The 20431-nt window shown below is 36.9% G+C and overlaps 1 protein-coding gene across 3 annotated transcripts in view; it reads left to right on the top strand.

Annotated features, from left to right (window-relative positions):
* The window catches only part of CSMD3 (CUB and Sushi multiple domains 3), a 601317-nt gene that overhangs the window by 353581 nt on the left and 227305 nt on the right, over positions 1-20431 (top strand). For all 3 annotated transcript variants that reach the window (XM_061447844.1, XM_061447845.1, XM_061447846.1), the window contains 3 exons: positions 10643-10759; positions 17771-17986; positions 18786-18974. In XM_061447844.1, the coding sequence (XP_061303828.1) occupies positions 10643-10759; positions 17771-17986; positions 18786-18974 (522 nt within the window). The remainder of the gene's footprint in view (positions 1-10642; positions 10760-17770; positions 17987-18785; positions 18975-20431) is intronic.

Raw genomic sequence — 20431 nt, forward strand, 5'->3', positions numbered from 1 at the left:
ATAATTGTGCCATTTGTAAATTCACTGGTCCTTGTTCCTGCTCATTCAGTATATTACTCTGTCAGTTTCTGAGGAGCAAAGTTCTTTCTCGATTGTTCTTTCTGATAATTATGTCTTTTTGATAATTACATCATGTAGTGATATGCAGACAAATCATGATAATGGTGCAGACAGATTATGACAACTTGTGTTTTGGAGGAGGAGGTGTGTAGAAATGGAAAAAAATTTAGATTTCTTAGAAGCAGTTCTTCCTCAAAGTAGATGGTGTTGATTACAATTCTATTCTATTTCATGAGGTTCGGATATTACACAGATAAGCATCAAAAAAAGCCTATCAGAGAATTCACACTTCATTGTCTACAGGAACATTTAGACAATACTGAGAATGATGATATGAAAGTGAACAAGCAAACTGTTTTCCTTCCTTAAATTCTGGTCTGAGGGGGTGATTATGACAGGCTGTGTAATTCATTCAAAAGTAATTAGTTTTGTTTCTTGTGTGTATCTATACAGATAAGGTGTGCACACTATTTTGTTATTGCACATATGTATTCCGTGTGTGTGTGTATGCATACATAAGCAAATACAGTTCTATATTTACAGAAGTGTAGCAAAGCATTTCTGGGGGAAAAAAAGATAGAGTGCTGACCTTTGAGGATAGTAGAATATATTTCTGTTCTCTAAATATTTACGGAAAATATTATCAAACAGTTACAGCTGAAAGGAACCTCAGAATGTCATCTAGTCCAAACCCATACCCCCCAAAATGGGTCTAATCTGCATGTTAGCTCAGGTTGTTCATGATTCTACACAACTGAGCTTTATGCCCAAGGAGGAAGATTCCATTTATTCCCTGAGCATTGTTTGGCCGCGTAATATACATTTTGAACATCTAGTGAGTACTTCTCATCTTCCAGTTAAATCTATTACCTCTCATCCTTTCACTGTGGTGAAAGCTACTTGAATTTATACAGTCCTTGAATTGCTGTGCAGTTTTCAAGACAACAACTCCAGTATGTTAAAAAAGGTTATACAACCATAATATTAAGACTTCTTCAAAGAACAAAAAGTAAACCCAATGATCTTTATCAAGCTATGAGTCTCTCTACAAGAAATGAGTTAGTCTGTAGACTGTTAAGAAGATACTGTAAAATGTACTGTTGTAAAGTATGGCAACATTCTGGATAGTTGTCTTGGCGAAATATTTTTTTATTTCTTTTCAAAAAAGGTGGCACTGATCAAGGCCTATACTACTGCCATTATTTTTTCTTCTTTGCTTCATGGATAAACAGCTTTTTTATTCACACACACCAGAGAAAAATGATTGGTACTACCATGTACATTAGTTTATTTTGAAATAGTTCATCTGAAGATATGGTTTGGTCATTACCATAAACATGCAACATTACCTAGGAAAACAAACATGCAAATAAATAACTACCATTCTTTTCAAATTGGAATATGTACAGGCTTTTAAAAACAGTCATACTTGAGAAAAATCAATGATTTTGACCTTTGATTAAAAAATACTACTTGTATTTCCTTTATACTATTCCTAGGTAACATCTAAACATGATTCATTGCATACTTATCTATCTGGACAGCCCTGAGCTACTTGACTGTGACCTTCTCCCAGTGCTTAAGAAATAAGAAGAATTTTGTCTCATCCCGCCCTTCCTACATGAATTTTAAAATGGAATTTTGCTTTTAATCTTTGAGTATATGTGAGAAAAAACTATTCTACTCAATATATGAAATATTGTATTAATCCAATTAAAAATGACAGAAAAATAAATCTAAAAGTTAGATACCTAATTAAGAATGTAAAGTACTTTTTATTCCCTTCAGCATAACATGAAATTCAATGCTAATACATAATAATTCTTATTCATTATTTGAATTAAAAATAAATATAGTCATTCCACTTGGCCTTTATTTACCAAAGAAAATTAATAAATAACAAGAAAAATGTTCAATCAAGATGGAAAACATTTACTGTTTAAATTGAAAACACCTAGATGTGCAAATGAATTGGCAAATATGACTTGTGCAGTACTATGAGGACCATTTCCAGGGAAAATATGTGGCAGGTACACCTGCCCATACCAAAGCCTAGAGACGCTTCCCACCACAGGCCAGAGCCTAGGTTCCCTCTGCACAGCTCTTGTCCCACCTACGTGGTGGCGGGTGTAGGGGCAGGAAAGTTGGTCCTGAGCCTATGGGGGCTGCATGATCATATGTGACCATAGCTCAGATCTGACCAGAGCAGCAGTGGAGCCCCTGGGAAGCCATTTTGTTTTGGTCTCCCTAGAAGCAGCAGGACAGCCCTTTTTTACAGGTCAAGAGCCCTCCCTTTCAGATGAGTGACTGCACATTTTGGATCATTGGCCATGAACTTTAAGAATCAGCAAAGTGGTGACGAATCTGTGTGACATCCCAAATCTGTAGTTGATGTTAAAGGAGATTTGAATTGAGTTTGAACAATTAATTTCATTTAGCCTTGATTTACTGGTTCTGTGGCATATAAGTGGGTATATTTGGCAGGATGTCCATAGAGGAATTGCTGTGGAAGCACAGATGGGACCCTTTTCCCCCAGGCGCATGATGGAGAAGGAGAAGTGGTTTGACCGAGGAATGGCCCTGGGGAGCATAGAATAATGCTGAGGATGTGGGGGAGGTGATAGAGGCCATGCATGCATCTTGGGCACGTGCTCAGTACAGGCACAGAACCATTTTACAAGAAGTGATTTGGAGAAGCAGTTGGAGATGGACTGTTTGAAAGAGGAATTGAAAAGAGAAAGAGCAAATGTGTTTATTGGAACAAAAAAAAAATTGAAATTATGCTGGCACGAGTGAAAAAAATCAAACCCCAGTGTTACGGGCAGAAACCCAGAGGATTGGGACAGGGATATCTGGGGAGATTCTGATGAGAGGAGTTCCAAAGAGGTGGAGGAGCTGGAGGAAGTGAATGTGCGACTCTCCAAAAACTGAAAGGAAGGCATTTCTGCAGGGCAGGAACCCCTAAACCATGGTCAGGACAGGAGTTCAAGGATTTTCAAATGGAGTTTTAGCATAAACCGAATGAAATGTGAATGGAGTGTTTGTGGAGTCTCTCTGATGGGGGACATCAGATACTGTTCAGTGACAAAGAAGCGAATGGGTTTTAGTGTCCAGAAGTGTTTTTGACCAACAGATCGAGAGGCTTCTTGGGCTGGGTGGTACAGCTCAGGAGCGAGGAGAGCTGGTCACTGTGGAAGTGAAGGGCCTATCTGAGCTACCAGAGGTGGTACAAACACTAAGAAGAGTAAGAGAGGGTTGCAGGGATCAGTGATGGCTGCTCAGGTACTGCCCAGCTGCCTCAAACAGTTCCTCAGAGGATGATCCAGCCAGTCAGTCACAAACCCCAGCCTGGTTTGATCTGGCCACCCTGCTGGGATCCAGAACCATCCCGAGGTGGACCAGGACAGACTTGGGGTTTGGAAAGGAAAGAGCTTTGGTAAAAAGTATTGCTGTGAAGTGTAACCTGAGCAAGGGGTCAACCCACAGATCACATCAGAAAACTGGTTTCCACCTGGAAGGAACAGCTAGGAGCCCAGAAGTACAATCAACCCTCCCCACATTCAGCCTTTAACCACTTTGCACCTTGGTGGGAGGACCTGAAGCAATTAACAAACAAGCAGCTGGTTTGGGACTCCAGCTGCTCTCTCTCCTGGTAAACTCCTGCTGATGGCCCACTGGTGAGGAGCAGTATGAACGTATCCCATGGGGCCAAAGTCAGTAAGTCTGGTATTTTCAATTGATACAGGGCCCAAATTAATGTTTTAAATAAATAGCAAGCAGAGAAATTGGGAATTAACCTTCAAGGAAATCTGCAAATATAGTGGGTGTAACTGAGTTAGCAGAAATTCCCCTTGGCTCAATCTCAACTCTGGCTACTTGAGGAGAAGAGGATGACAGCTAAGGAAGTGGCTTTAAGTCCTCACAAGGGAAAAACATGAGGGTTTGATGCACTGGCAGGCTGGCAATGGTCTGCCCAATGGCAGAGTGTGGAGTCCTGGATGCAGAGGCGGAAGCCCCTCAAGTGAGGCTCCTGCAGACTGCCCCTGCCCTGCCACAAAATAACCTACATCTCAACAGCCAAACAGGCAACCTCTTGAAGTGATTAAAGAGCTAGAGAAGACGCACATTGTAAGTTGTATGCACTCCCCTCAGAACTCTCCAGTCTGTCCAGTCCATAAGGCCGATAGCCAGTGGTGTTTAACAACTGATCACAGGAAGCGGAGTGGTAATACTTCATCATTGACCGCTGCTGTCCGGAGCATAACCTCTGTAGTGACAGTAGTACAGGCTGCTGCCCACCCCTGAATGGCCATTCTAGAAGTTAAAGTTATGGGTTTGTATAGTTCCCTAAGGGAAGAAGACAAACCTCAGTTGCTTTCACTTGGAAGAGCGTGCAGTACACCTTCAACCAACACCCCCAAGGGTATAAACACTCCCCCAGTATTGCTTACAGTGCTTTGGCCAAGCTCCTCCATACTGTGGAGGTGCCAGCAGGTGTCCACATATATCAATATATAGATGATACCCTAATTGGTGGAGCTTTAATTGAGTTTGAACAATACATTTTATTTAACCTCAATTTATTGATTCCGTGACAATATGGTAGAGGTGTTATGTCATTTCTATTAAGACATCTCTAAGCGAAAACAATAATTTTACTAAAATAATTAAAAAACCTGCCGCAGATACTCAGTGTGGTAGATGTCAGAACTGGAAATAGATAGCATGTCTTGGTCTCAAATCAGAAGGTAAAATAAAGTTTATGCTGTGAGTAAACTAGGCTACATTAGTTTCTACTAAGTTAGTCTTTTGTGTAATGTAACTCAAGTCTAAGGTTTCTTTTGGGAAGCTGATTATAATATGATGTCCATATTATTACTGCTTGGCTGCATCCCATTTTAAGACACATCTGTAGTTGGAGAAGACATGCTGAAGTTTCTTAGTCTATGAAGAGCAGTATAGAAGATTCAAATGCTAACCCACTGTTTCAATTATTTTTAACTATTTATATTTTGTTTTTATTATCAAATTATACAGTAAGTGAAGACAACTTCAGAGTTAGGTTTTTACTTGGAAGTTAGAGTTAATTAAGAAAATGAATGTAATGTGGCATGTCTGTCTTTATGCACATATATATACTTATATTTAGATGTAGATATACATGTATTTAGATGTATGTATACACAAACACATCTGTGTATAAATAGGTTTATCTGCTTTTTACTCCATGTTTCTGTCAGAACTAGCATATGTTATTTGTCTTTCTTGATGTTTGAAACCATTTGTAAAATTACTAATTTTTACTAATCAGTTATAAATGTGTGTGTTTTCTTCCCATCACTTTTGAAATACAGTTTTTAATTATTCATATTTGAAGCAAGCTGATCTTACTAAAAAAATGTTTTTTTTTTTTTCTGAAAGCTTTTGTTCTTATGTGTATTTGCCCTTTTGAAATTATGAAATACATCATTGTATGTTTGTTTCTGAGTGGTGGTTGATGGCCTATGGCCAGTCTCTTGAAATATCTTTATACATAGGTGCTATAATTTGAAAATGTGGAAAACGTTAATTGCGCAGATATCAACATCTTCAGTCTGGCTACAAAGGGACAACAATATGGGCTTTTTTTTTTACTGTGTTGCTAGTGAACGTTATGTGGAGACATACATGGATATATACATTTATGTATATCTGTATTGTTTTCTTTTCCTTTACTAAGATAACAAATACAGTCTCTTGATAGTTTTCTGTCCTTCTTGCATATGGTAACCCCCTTTTCACATCCAGTTTTCTTGATAACTTTGTATTATTGGTATACCCTTCATAATTCTGAGACTGGTTTGTGTTATATAAAACTAAATAGTCTTTAAATAAATAATAATCCATATTCAAAGACCTCGTGTGACAGAGAGCATAATTAGGGGTTGCTGGATTTTATTTCATGGTATAAAATGCAAAATTTAAGAGGTAACAGGCTTTTCTGTGAAAGTTTCAAGCTAAGCTACATAGGCTGACCTCTGCAGGAAGAGATAAGGCAGATTGACTTCTGCAGTAAAATATAAACAGAGGACATATATATGTAAAAAAAAAAAAAACAACAAAAAAACAAAAAAGGAAAACAAAACCCTCATCTATGGACAAAAATGTCACAATCTAATGTGAAGTGTCCTAGAAATATGTGTAGCACAAGAATGACAAAGAGGCAAGTACTTGAGATTGTTAATGCAGTGGTCATGGATATGAAACATATATATTGCAGAATTACATAAAGAAAACCTGTCTCATATAACTGATTCAGTTAGAGATACTAATGTGCTTTGCCAGCCTTCCAGCATGAGTCCCCAAGAGGGGAAAGAGCATAATGACGCTTAAGCAGAAGAACAAATGGGTAAAAATTTACCATGAATAAATTTAGGCTATAAATTATGAGACTATTTCTAGTCTTGGAACATTGATTTTCTGTAACAGTTTTATAGTAGCATGAAATATGGCCTGAAATGGTACTTAATAGTTTTATGAATGACACAAGTCAAATGCTTTCATTACAAATGTTCCATTTCATATCTCCCACTGAGACACATATGAGTAGCCTAAATCAAGGTTCTAAAATTGGGCCAAAACTATTTTCCAACTATAAAAGGCTGTTTTCTAAGCTAGGATTTCTTTCTGTCACTCTTTATGAGTGATACATTACTGAGTAAAACAAACGCAGTTACAATCTTTTGCAGCAAAAGGAAGTATAAGTAATTAACCCAACACTGTAAGAATTTATTTCACCTAGGCAATGACTTAGCCACTGAACTCCACTATTAAATTTTAATCTTAATTTAGAGCTATCTAAAACCTACTTTTTAAATTGTCGTATCATTTCTGATCACCACAGTGCTGTAGAGGTACTTCGTACTATGCATCCACATATGTATCTGTATTTCATACAGCTACTTCTATATATCGTTCTGTTTATTTTTGTTCTCTTTTTTTGTTATTTTATTTCTCACAATTCTGAAAATAGGCATGTCTTCTTTCATAACAAAGAAATTATGAGTGTGTTAACAATGCAATATTCCATTTTCCACATTAGAACACCAAGGTAGTGCTTCAGTTATTTGCTTTTTTATTCATTCTACTTTTTAGTCTCTCCTAGCTACCATCTCTGTATAATCAGATAAAGTGAAAGAAAGGCTTCTTGTAGAATCTGGAAAAATGTGGAGGCTTTATCTTTTGCTGGTTTTATTTTTGTGTTTCTGTTTTCCTTTGCACTCTGAAACAGAGTCAGATACTAGTAGTGATATTATATGCTTGGGCTGTTTGCCATCTTATCGGGGCCAGTGCACATTTTGTATTTCAGATCTGTCAACTTGGCTTTGTTTTTTAAAACGCTGGTCCCTTGATGCCTTCTTTTGCCATCTGGTAGCCTTCATAGAATTACTCTTGAGTGCCTGATGGTGTGACAAAGATGTTTGTCACCATTTGCATTCCTGAAAGGTTTTCCATACTCTCACTGCAAAATACATTATTTGTTTGGACTGTTTCCCATGATTATAAAAACTGATTGCGTTTTCTTATTTAATAGGGCTTACCTAAGGTATCAGCAAAGTAGGTAATACCATCAGAATCTCCAATAACATGCTGCCATAGCCCTCATGAATACCTAAATGTAACAAGATCAGATGATAAATGGACAGCAGTTAACTAACTTCATTGTCTGCATCAAAGAAGTAAGGAGGAAAATTAGTATGATGGAAGGTTATTTCCCTGTGTAAATAGTTATAAGATTGGGCTGGTGTATTCCTAGAATGCCCTATTTTAGCCTGTGTTACTGGATCTGCAAATTTTTGATTTACAACTATGCCAAAAAGACTAGAAAGTTGGTAGGAAAAGCAGCATACACAAAGAAATTCTGAGGCTAACCAGACAAATATACATGTTTAAAACATAAATGTGATCTAATTATAACAATCAAACAAATTTAGCAAGGCAAAATAGGGTGATCTTCATCCTAGTATATAATGAAGTTCCATTTTTGCTTTACAAGAAAACTATAATTTAATGTATACTTTTTATTCAGTGCCCTAAAGATAGTGATGCATGCATTGCAGTAACCTCATTATGAAAAGTTACTGACTTTTATGAAAACATTTCGCAGTGCTACTGAAATGTCTGAAAAATGCCTGTATTTTCTTGAGACAAATGTCTGCTTAGGTACAGGGTAAGATAGAAGGTGCATTCTGGATATTATCTCAATTTACTGTATGGCTTGTCCTCACATCAGTTTTGAATGTACTTCTACAAGCAGAAAACCATGACTGGTGAACATTTTCATTGTCAGATTAAGAAAATTGGTAGCAAAAGCAAAGATGGGTACCACTTTCATGATTTGCTTTTAGCATAAATTGTCATAAGTAGAAAATAGATCAAGATAGATTAGAATAAATGTCATGATGTAACAAATTACTCACAACACCTTTCTTCTGAAGAAGTATGAAGTTGTTGTTTGAGCACTCTGTAAACTGAAAGGCCAGACTTCTCCCACGTTTACAATGGATGATGTAGAGTGCTATGTTGCTGATGTTACAGAAGTAGGAGCAGGGTTAACCAGCTCATGCTGGCGAGGCATCTTCACTGGTGCAGCAGCAGGCTAGGAAGTACAGACACTAGCAATAGGTAAGCAACAGCTTATATAACAAGGGGAAGAGGGATTGGTAGTTATATCAACTGGAATTGCAGACAAGTAACTGCTCTTTGCCTATCTCCCAAACTATCCTTCTGCAGCTTCAGCATGTGCTAAATAGAAAACTTTATGGAGTGCTGAATACTGGCTGAGGTTAGGGTGCAGGCTCAGAGACACTACAGTTGGCACCAGTGAAAATTCTTAAAGGATGCTGGTTGAGAACTTGACAACTTAAGGCTGAGAAGGGAGAGTTTGTGTTAATTACTTTGGAATAGCTGCTCATGGGAAGAACTGCAGTCAAGTTTCCTAAAACAGACTATATTATTTGGCTTAAGTCTTATGGTAATATGGTTTACTGGGGTTTTTTGTATCCTGGAATATATGGTCAGGGGTTGGAAGGGACCTTAAAGATCATCTGTTTCTACAAAGTAATTTTAGTAATGCGTGTAATCTGTCTAAGAAAAATAAAAAGAAATATAAGCCCTTCCAAGATAATCTATGTTCATAGATTCATAGAGTCATATAATAGTTAGGGTTGGAAGCACCTTAAGATCATCAAGTTCCAACCCCCCTGCCATGGGCAGGGACACCTCACACTAAACCATCTCACCCAAGGCTTCCTCCAACCTGGCCTTGAACACTGCCAGGGATGGAGCATTCACAGCTTCCCTGGGCAATCCATTCCAGTGCCTCACCACCCTCACAGTAAAGAACTTCCTCTTTATATCCAATCTAAACTTCCCCTGTTTAAGTTTGAACCCATTACCCCTTATCCTATCACTGCAGTCCCTAATGAAGAGTCCCTCCCCAGCATCCCTATAGGCCCCCCTTCAGATACTGGAAGGCTGCTATGAGGTCTCTACGCAGCCTTCTCTTCTCCAGGCTGAACAGCCCCAGCTTTCTCAGCTTGTCTTCATACAATAAGTGCTCCAGCCCCCTGATCATCCTCGTGGCCCTTTTCTGGACTTGTTCCAACAGTTCCATGTTACTTTTATGTTGAGGACACCAGAACTGCACACAATACTCCAAGTGAGGTCTCATGAGAGGAGAGTAGAGGGGCAGGCTCACCTCCTTCAACCTGCTGGTCACACTACATATTCAGAGAACTCTGATGCAAACTTTGCTTGGTAGTGAGATTTAATCAATATTATTGGTAAAAGATAATTCTAAAGTGTAAGAACCTCTTCTTTACTAAAAATTGCTCAATTAATTTAGTATTTCAGAAGTTCTAGAACAGAAAATTCACCATTAAAATGCAATGGTGAATTGTGAAAATATTTATACCAATGTTGTAAGGATTTAATTCTTGTATTTGGTATTAATTCAAGCTGTAATTCAAGTTTTATAATGCTCAGTTACTGATTACTTTTAAAAAGTCACTGTTGATACTCCAGAAAGACATGTTTGCGATTATCATTATCACTTTGATTATAGATATGGCTGCATATCCAGTAATTAGATACAAGAAAGCATGTCATGATTCCCTGCAATAATATTTTCAGCCAGTAATTCTTCAGTAGGAGATCCACTCTACACTATTTTAACTCTCCAGCCTTAGCTTCTGGACACTGTTTGGCTCCCTGTCTTCTGCCTTCCTCTTCCTGCTGAACTTCTGACTTTCACAGAGTCTCAAGAAAATGTAAAAACGGAGCTAAGGAAATTGTTTTTAATTTTCTAAGTATCTACTAAAATGTGTTACTTATTCATTGATTATATTTATTTTCATATTATGTGAAAACAGGCTGTAGTTATATGTGCAATTGCAAATATTTTGACCAACTATTTTTAAGTAGTTTTAAGGACAGAAGTTTAAAAAAAAGTTGTTGCTTTTTTGCTTGTTTTTTTTTTCTTGTATTTTCTCTCATCTTTTTTATATTTTTTTAATTATTATTATTTTTTTGTTATTTCTAGCTTTATGTGGTGGAGATGTTAGAGGACCTAGTGGAACAATTTTATCTCCTGGTTATCCTGATCTGTACCCAAATTCACTGAATTGTACATGGACTGTGGATGTTACCCATGGAAAAGGTAAATAAATCTGTCTCTTTTTGCACCTTTTTTAAATCTCTAAGTCCAGTGATCTTTCTACACATGTAGATCTAGGATAACAGCCATGAACTAGGAACTGCATTGCTGATTTGTGGTTTTATTTTTATTATAGTAATTCCTAGAATTCCAGAAGTGAACTAGGCCCTAATGCTTTCTACAGAGCAGACAGTCCCTAGAAGTTTATAGTTGGATGTGTGCACATTAATTTGTACAGGTGAAAGAGGATGAGTGCTTATTCTGATGAGGAAATGTCTTACAGAGAGATTAGCTGGAATACAGATATACAGATTTGATATTAACAAAAAAAAATTGAAGACAAAAGTGAAGATGTTACTCATGGCACAAGAAATGAATGACATTAATGAGGGTGGAGTTGTTTAAAATATTGCTCATTTTGCTAAATTTACATTCTGACTAGCTGTCTACAAGGAAATGTCAGCAAGAAAAGTCCTATTATTTTGAAGAAAGTGTTCCAGCTTACCAAGACACATTTTCATGGTAGCAGCATTAAATGGCAGCTTCATATGCATTTATGGATTGAATAAATGCACTGAAATAAATGTGGGATGGAAAAATAATAAATAATAAAATCCAGGAAGAGAACAGTTAGAGAGGTGAGAAAGAAATAATGACTGATCACAGTAGCTGAAGGACGAGAGACTTTTAAAAAAAGAGTTGTTTGTTGAAGCTAGATTTCAGGATAAAGAATAATGTTTTTATTTTTTTCTCTGAGAAAGGATCTTAGTAAGAGCTCTTTCAAAGAAATATAAAGACACATGGGATTTCCAGACAGCAAAATTTCTGCAAAATAGTGTGTCTTTTTTACTTTAAGGTGAAAGGTTTTGGGACAAGATAAGATGGTTCGAACTTTTAGAATTTTGTTGGGTTTGGTGGTTGTTTTTCTTTCAAAGATGTGACTGCATAGTGCTCTTCTAGTACGAGTGGAAAGAACTAGAGAAGCATAAAAAAATAATGTTAAGGTAATAGAGACAGGTATGAAAGAAACTGAATATAAATAGGGTGAGGTGATAAGAACACAAAATGGAGAACTGCATTTGTAACACTGGAAAGAATGTAGAAAAAGGAATGAGGAGAGGAAGTTCAAATCTGAATTTAATCAGTTTTCTCTGGGAGGGTGTGAAAATGAGACAAAGCATACTGATGATATATTCTCTAAAAGTGTTATGAAAACATAAAAATAAGATACCCCTCACAGGGAATTGTGCTGATGTGTGATTCCCTTGTTCTATTTTGTACAAATAGTGCAATAGTTCCTCATCTAGATACTAAATCCCTCTTGTGGTATTTCATGACACGGACTCAAGTTGATGCAGAGACTCAAATCCTCGTTTATTACCACCAAGCCCTTTTTATCCCCTTTTTCGGTACTTTCCCAACCTGCACATACATACAACGTTCAATCTCATTGGCCACTGTGAAACTCTCCAGGTAAATAGTCCAATCACAATGTTGCAGACCCTCTCACAACCACCATATCCTCTGGCCTAACTGAGATTTCCCCACAACTACATCCTGGCCCATCCTCCTGAGGCTTGCTTGTTTACCTTTCCTGCCCTTCAATGCCCAAACTCATCGCCCCAGGGCTTGTCAAAACACCAAGGCCTCAGAGCTCATTCCCAAACTCTTTTTCATGCAAATCTTATCACCTTCACTCACCACACCCTCTGACTGGACGTCCCATTTAAAACTCCTTAAAATGTTAAAGTGGCAAAGTGTATCCCTCAAAATTACTGCTTCAGTTGTTCTGGAGTCTCTCTTTACTATCAAATGATGCCACTGTGTCAATATAATTTGCTTGCAAGTATCCACAGTGAAAAAGCATTCTGAAATTACTGAGCCTCCATCAGAAGCTTCATTTGGCTTTGCTACCTATAAGTACGAAACATGGCTTTTAGACTTGCAGGAATATAAGGTACTGTGGATATTTCACAAAGGAGAAAGGATGTGGGAAGTATAGAATTGTTCTTCTGGATAAGCAAGGAAGACTGATAGAAAGTGTAAGAAAACTGTTAGCCCTGTAGTAATCTAGTTTACACCCTATCTGAAAAGCCATTGGATACTCAGCCCAAGCTTTATAATATGAGCATTGAAGAGAAGTAGCAGACATAGATAAGCTTTTAGCTTTGTGGAGTAATGTGGGACTGAAAATTATGTAAATTCTGCAGCAAACCTAAGCCATATTTTTCAGGTTTCTTGAAAGACACTAACACTTTAATTTTTCTTAAAAAAAAATTATGGATTTAATTTTTTTAATCTTTAAATGTGGGGTAAATAAAAGCTGAAATTCTCAATGTGATTACATTTTAGGTGAGGCTATTGGAAAAAAACCCCACTATTTATAATGAGACTCCTGAGAAAACAAATATGTCAAAATAAAGTATATAGGGAAAGAGGGTAATCATATAAGCTCATCTATACTTATAAGCACATTTATAAGCACATCTGTACTTATATATGTGCAATTATGTTGATGGAAGTGCATTCTTATGTCAATGCATTTTATATTATGGAATTGTTAATAAAAACATTAAATATGAATGCTGTGTTGTAATTTGACTTGGGCATTTTGATTCATGATGCTCAAAGATCTGCTGGAACAATTGAAGAGGGAGGATTTGATGTGAAAAGGAAATAGGAAATATTGTATGGGTTTCTCCTATTTTGTTGGCAAAAAGGTATTAATAGTTTAAGCTCTTCCGGTAGGTACTGCCTGAGAAAGATAGCTCTCCTTTTATGACGATAAATCACACTCTTTCTTAATTAAACTTTAAACTCCTAACAGTAAAGTTCTGTGACTAAACTAATTCATTATGCCACTTCTGTATTTAATGGACAGACGCATATATATTCAGGATATGAATCATCTTATGCTGAAAAAGTATTTAAAGTGGATGAAATGAACCATCCTTTGAAGGTGCCTATTTATCTCTATCATCTAATGTCCAGGGGTTTATAGAGTCCCCAGATGAATTGTCACTAGGAAGACTAAGTTTTAGATAGTTTCCATTTGGGAGAATTAATCACATATACATAAATGGATTATTTTAAAGTGAGGGAGAAAAGCTTTCTTCTGGAAATCTCATTTTCTGCTCTACTTCATGTCAAATATAATTTCAACTTCAGAATTTCAAGGAGTATCTTCTAGTGGTCACTAAATAGTGATAATGATTTTAAAAAATAATTCAAATTTTGTTTAGGATTTTTTTTTTTTTTTTGGTTAACAAAATTTTGTACTTTAATGTCACACAGCCAAGAAAATGTGGAAAACTTGTAGTTCCAGAATGCTGTGAGGTACTTTTTTAAAAACACATCTTTATTCTATGATTCTATGCTGCATTTTCATAGTGCTGTTACATAATAGCGGGCAATTAAATGCATATGTTTCATTCAGGTTTAAATTTTATATCCGGATATGTTGTATTGCTAAGAAAAACTGTTTCTTGTTTGTATATGCTGTTTTAAATAACATTGTATACCTACAATATAAATACATATGTATAGTTTAATTTTACTGTTCAAGTGTACCTACTTCTGGAATTCTGTAATGATTTTTGTGTTAATTATGGACCAGCATTATGATTCTTGAATGTCCATAAACACTTGATATGGTTTTATTTTATTTTTTTATTTTTTTAATTTGTTAATCAAGGAAGGAAAAGTGCACTTTAAATACAGTTAATATGTTTAGTAGTTAGTATTTTACTTTTTCTGTGTTTACCATGCAATTAAATATATGGTGCAATTGAATTTTTGGAGTATCAGGGGTGTATTTTAAACCCTTTACTAAAATAACTGTTAATTTACCCATCCCCCAACGGTCTGGATTATAATATTGAGAAATGACATTAAAGTATTATGTCTGTCTTCATTTCAGATTTTAAATATTCCCTTTATAAAAAAGGGGCATAGGTGGCCTATAAGAAAGAATCTACCTGAACATATCTTTTAAAATTCTTCTCTGGAGAAGACACAATCTGTTACACGGCATATATTAATGTCAGAATGTTTTCTGAAGAAAACTAAATTGTACTGAAACTGCTGGGATACACCTTAGAGTTTTGCTCAGAAATGTCATGGTAATCTGGAAAATTGATTGAAAAATTCCCTTGAGTTTGGTGTTTGAACAATACTCAGTGAAGCTCAGCTGTGATTCACAGGAATTCCACTATTTCGGGTTGCTACCATAAAATTTCTTCAGCATTTCTGATTTTATTGTTGCAATATACATGCATGCAAAAAAATGACCCAAATTAATTTTGAGTGCAGTAAATGCAACAGATATTACCTGAATTTCAGCCTCATGCTGTATTTCTAGTTTTTCTAAGAGCTTTTTATGTCAGATCAGTGCTGTCTCTTATGTAAAACTATGAAAATAAAAATTAAAGTATTTGCTAGTTTATCAGTCCCAAACTTAAATTTGTATGAATTAACTCAAAAGATATGCAACATTAATTCAAAAATTCAGTGTGTGATTTTGCCAATTTATTGTCACACAGTCTAGGAGAATAAATAGGATATTCAAAGCAGATAAATGGCTTTGTTCATATACTTACCAAATCCGGATTTTTTTTAAAATCCAGGCTAGATCTCTTGGATTATCTTATTTTATCCTGTACATAAAGCACAACTCCATCCTGTAATTTTTGTATCAGTGCTACTAAGCATATACAATACATATACAATATCTGACTATGCAAGCTACAGTAAGTGGGGGTAGTGGAGTGGAGCTCTAAGAGAAGGAGGTATCTATTTGAGAAAAAACTGAACAATTTTCCAGTCCTCTTAAAGAGAAGCACAATCTAGAGGTCTTTCAGATTCAAGGGACTTCTCTTGTTGTTTCCATTTGTATGTACATCTGACAGCACACCTAAGCATGTATTGCAAAGATGCCAGTGTGTACAAACACATACACATACAAAGCCTAACAGGGAGCGAGACAAGTGTGTTCACTGGCATACAGAAGAGCACCAACATGCTTCCACAACCTTCCAGGTCCTGCCCCAGGACCTGGCCCCCACATCCCACTCTGTCCAGGTGCTGTTCTTCTGTATCAATCGCTTTTTTCCTAGGTGTTGCCCCTTGACCTCATGCTGCTCACCAGGCAGTCCATATTGATGTTCACTAGTGGCTACACATGTGCTCATGCTCTGGACAGAGGATTCACACACTAAATAGTCAGGAACAGAGTTTAAAAGTTAAAAAAAACTGTTTCTTTTTTGTGACTTTTCTGTGCATTCTACCCAAAGATCATGTTCTAACTCTTAGTTACACATATGCAGAAAAAGTAATTTCTCTTGCTTGACCTTTAAGTCTTCTTATCGCTATTGTGTTCACAGTATCACAGTATCACAGTATGTTAGAGATTGGAAGGGACCTCGAAAGATCATCTAGTCCAATCCCCCTGCCGGAGCAGGAACACCTAGATAATGTTACACAGGAATGCGTCCAGGCGGGTTTTGAATGTCTCCAGGGAAGGAGACTCCACAACCTCCCTGGGCAGCCTGTTCCAGTGTTCCGTCACCCTCACTGAGAAGAAGTTTCTTCTCAAGTTTAAGTGGAACCTCTTGTGTTCCAGTTTGTACCCATTACCCCGTGTCCTATCATTGTTTGCCACTGAGTAGAGCCTGGCTCCATCCTCGTGACACTCCCCCTTTATATATTTATAGACACTGATAAGGTCACCCCTCAGTCTCCTCTTCTCCAAACTATAGAGACCCAGCTCCCTCAGTCTTTCCTCATAAGGGAGATGTTCCACTCCCTTAATCATCTTAGTTGCCCTGCGCTGGACTCTCTCCAGCAGCTCCCTGTCCTTCTTGAACTGAGGGGCCCAGAACTGGACACAATACTCCAGATGCGGTCTCACCAGGGCAGAGTAGAGGGGAAGGAGGACCTCTCTCGACCTACTAACCACCGCCCTTCTAATACACCCCAGGATGCCATTGGCCTTCTTAGCCACAAGGGCACAGTGTTGGCTCATGGTCATCCTGTTGTCCACTAGGACCCCCAGGTCCCTCTCCCCTACACTGCTCTCTAACAGGTCGTTCCCCAACCTATACTGGAACCTGGGGTTGTTCCTGCCCAGACGCAGGACTCTACACTTTCCCTTGTTATATTTCATCAAGTTACTCCCTGCCCAACTCTCCAGCCTATCCAGGTCTCGCTGGATGGCAGCAGAGCCTTCTGGCGTATCAGCCACTCCTCCCAGCTTAGTGTCATCAGCAAACTTGCTGATAGTACACTCAATTCCCTCATCTAAATCATTGATGAATATATTAAATAATACCGGTCCCAGTACTGACCCTTGAGGCACTCCACTAGTTACAGGCCTCCAACTAGACTCAGCCCCATAGACTACAACTCTCTGGCTTCTCTCCTTCAGCCAGTTCGCAGTCCACCTCACTACCTGATCATCCATTCCTTTCTAGATGTGTGATTTCTATCTGATGGTTTGCAAAAGAACATACCGTTGATATATGCCACATCTTATTGAGAAACTTCCCATTTTTTTTGGAAGTGCTGCTGTTACTGTATGTGCCATTAGAATATAATGTCATACATTTTATGACCTTTCCTTGTACTTTCCCTGTACTGATGCTGTACAGGGACTGTGAGAAATAAAGTTTACCTTTCCCATTGTTCCATAAACACTTTGTAATTTTGAACATCCATAGTGTATCCTCAGATTTTATATAAAAATGAAAGCATATGCCTTTGAATACTATAGATCAAGCGTCCATGTTTTGGAGGTAAAGGAAAAAATGAAAGGTAGTGTCAAAAAAAAACAGACCTAACAGACCTTCTGCAAAGATATTTTAATACTAAAATCAGGAATAATATAAATTTTTAGAAAAATTGGATATCTTAATTTGCTGAACTGATTCATCATGAAATGCATGAATTTGATCCTTGATTTAATTACATTGATGTTGACAGTGTGATATGTAAATCTAATTCTGTTTTTTCTAATAGGAGTTCAGTTCACTTTCTACACCTTTCATTTGGAGGATCATCATGACTACTTACTAATAACAGAGAATGGCAGTTTCACACAGCCATTAGCACGTCTGACTGGCTCAGAGCTTCCTTCACCAATCAATGCTGGTCTCTATGGAAATTTCAGAGCTCAATTGCGCTTTATTTCAGATTTTTCAATATCATATGAAGGATTTAATATCTCTTTTTCTGGTAAGGAAATACCTGTGATCCCTGGCACCTGAAAAAGTTTTTTTTTCAGTATTTTATGTAGATAAAAAAAAAAGAAAAAATTTTAAAATTGAAGTGATTTTGATGAGTACATATACCGAATCATAATACTATGGAAGTTGTTTCCTAAGCACAACAGTTTCAAAGCAATCAAACCTCTGTGCTTCTGTACAGACATCTCTGATACATGACAGGACTAGTCTAATTTTAGTTAGTGAAATTCCAGATGAGCCCAAGAGTCAACTGTTTAAGTTTTTATGTTATAGAATCATAGAATAGTTAGGGTTGGAAAGGACCTCAAGATCATCAAGTTCCAGCCCCCCTGCCATGGGCAGGGACACCTCACACTAAACCGTATCACCCAAGGCTTTATCCAACCTGGTCTTGAACACTGCCAGGGATGGAGAATTCACAACCTCCTTGGGCAACCTATTCCAGTGCCTCACCACCCTAACAGTAAAGAATTTCCTCCTTATATCCGATCTAAATGTTGTGCTATTGTTTTAATTTGCTTCATGTACCTGGGATGTTTATGGATGTTTCAGACTGACGAAGTCTCTTGTGTTATGCATCTTAAATATATTGTGAATGTATTCATTAGTCTTACTTTTTAATGTAGTATAATTGCTAATTTAAAATTTATGCATTCATTTTGGTTTTGAATCTGAAATCTGTATTGATAGTTTAGGTGGAAATACACAGAAATTACTAGACTGTAAGATTACAAATATGACTGAAATGTTCTCACCTGCACAAGATTACTTGTTTTCTTGTTTTTCAGAATATAATCTTGAACCTTGTGAAGATCCTGGGATCCCACAGTTTGGTAACAGAATAGGATTTAATTTTGGAGTGGGAGATACTCTGACATTCTCCTGTTCATCTGGATATCGTTTAGAAGGAGCTTCAGAGATTATTTGTCTTGGTGGTGGCCGACGGGTATGGAGTGCACCTCTTCCAAGGTGTGTGGGTACGTGGTCAGCTGCTTTCATTTGCTTGTATGTGTAGTCATTGTCTATGGAATTGCAGGTTTACAGATTGGAAAAGCATTGTAATACGCCTCTTTTTTTTTTAATCTACACTACTATTCCCCTTATCTCCTTAGTCAGATTCAATCTTTATATGTTTAGTATTAGAACTATAAGTGAGCTTCACAGTCTATATTTCAAGGAATTTCAAATTGAGAGCACAATACTCTTCTTATTTTGATAGTAAGTTAGGAAAATTGGCTATAAATTTAAATCAGCATTTAACATTTCAGGTGCCTAATAATCAACTCCTTTTCGTAAGTGAAAGCTTCCAAGTGGTACTTGTGTTACAAAGTTCTGTAAATGTAGTTAGAGCACTTAGATCAGAGTTACTTCATAAAACTAGGACCGTGTGTAGGATTTCAGTCAACTTCAGCTTCCTATAAAAATTAGAGAACCATATCCTCATAATTTCCCCAGAACAGTTGTTCTGGTTTTAAAATTGTAAGTAGGATAACTGAGAGGAAACACTTTCCAATGGTTCCTAACACTCTCCACTCATCATAGGGTTAGCCTACATACAGAGGTTGGACTAGAAACTTTTAATGGCTAGTGTTTTCTGAGCTGAATTCTTCTGGTATGTCTTCATTTTCAGTTCTGTTGAAAACTGTACAAACAACAACACAATCTCTAAGAAATAGGAGAGTTGCTTAAGTGTCTGTTTATTTATTTAAGAGTAATGCTAGAAGGAAAGGTTTGCATGTTAAACATCTCTATTGATGTGTATTTGAAATATTTTATTTTTTCATCCTAAATTGTATGGTAGCAAAATTTAAGTTCCCTTCAGAATCTGATTGTATAATAACTATTGCTGATTATGAGCTACACAGTCACGTGAAACTAACACTGTGTTAGTTCGATTCCGATGCTTACCTTGGTATAACAAAAGCTCTGAATTTGGCATATGCATAAGCAACATTTACATATGTATGTACAGAAGAGATTCTGTTAAATAATACACCAGTAAATTTCCCAGGTTAAAGGAAATGGGTATATTCTCATGAGACTGGTAAAATAAACGACAAGAATATTGAGGTGATTCTGAAACAAATGTAAGACAGAAAATTTAGTGTTGCCGTTAAATTTAAAATTAAATAAAAAGGGAAGGAAAGAACTGTGATACTTTGTCCACGTTAATTTAAAACACCTCAGTGCTAAAAAAGTCTGAATTAAAATTATGTAAGTAAGAAAACTGAATGCATGAAGTTGTGAAGAGAGGTTCAATTTTAGTACTATCTGGAAGTGTTAATATACTGAAGATTATCAGTAAAGAAGAACTTGTGAAGAAGCAGAAATGAAAAAGAAATTGCTGTTTAGTTTTAATGATACAGAAAATAATGTTTACATTTGCAGGGGTGGGGGGAAGAAAAGAAAAGCTGGAACACAAGGGTCAGTTATT

Source organism: Pezoporus flaviventris, unplaced genomic scaffold (assembly GCF_033815535.1).
Source record: "Pezoporus flaviventris isolate CSIRO_AGI_PZ_B2104156 unplaced genomic scaffold, CSIRO_AGI_Pfla_v1 ptg000007l, whole genome shotgun sequence".
NCBI classification, from domain to species: domain Eukaryota; kingdom Metazoa; phylum Chordata; class Aves; order Psittaciformes; family Psittacidae; genus Pezoporus; species Pezoporus flaviventris.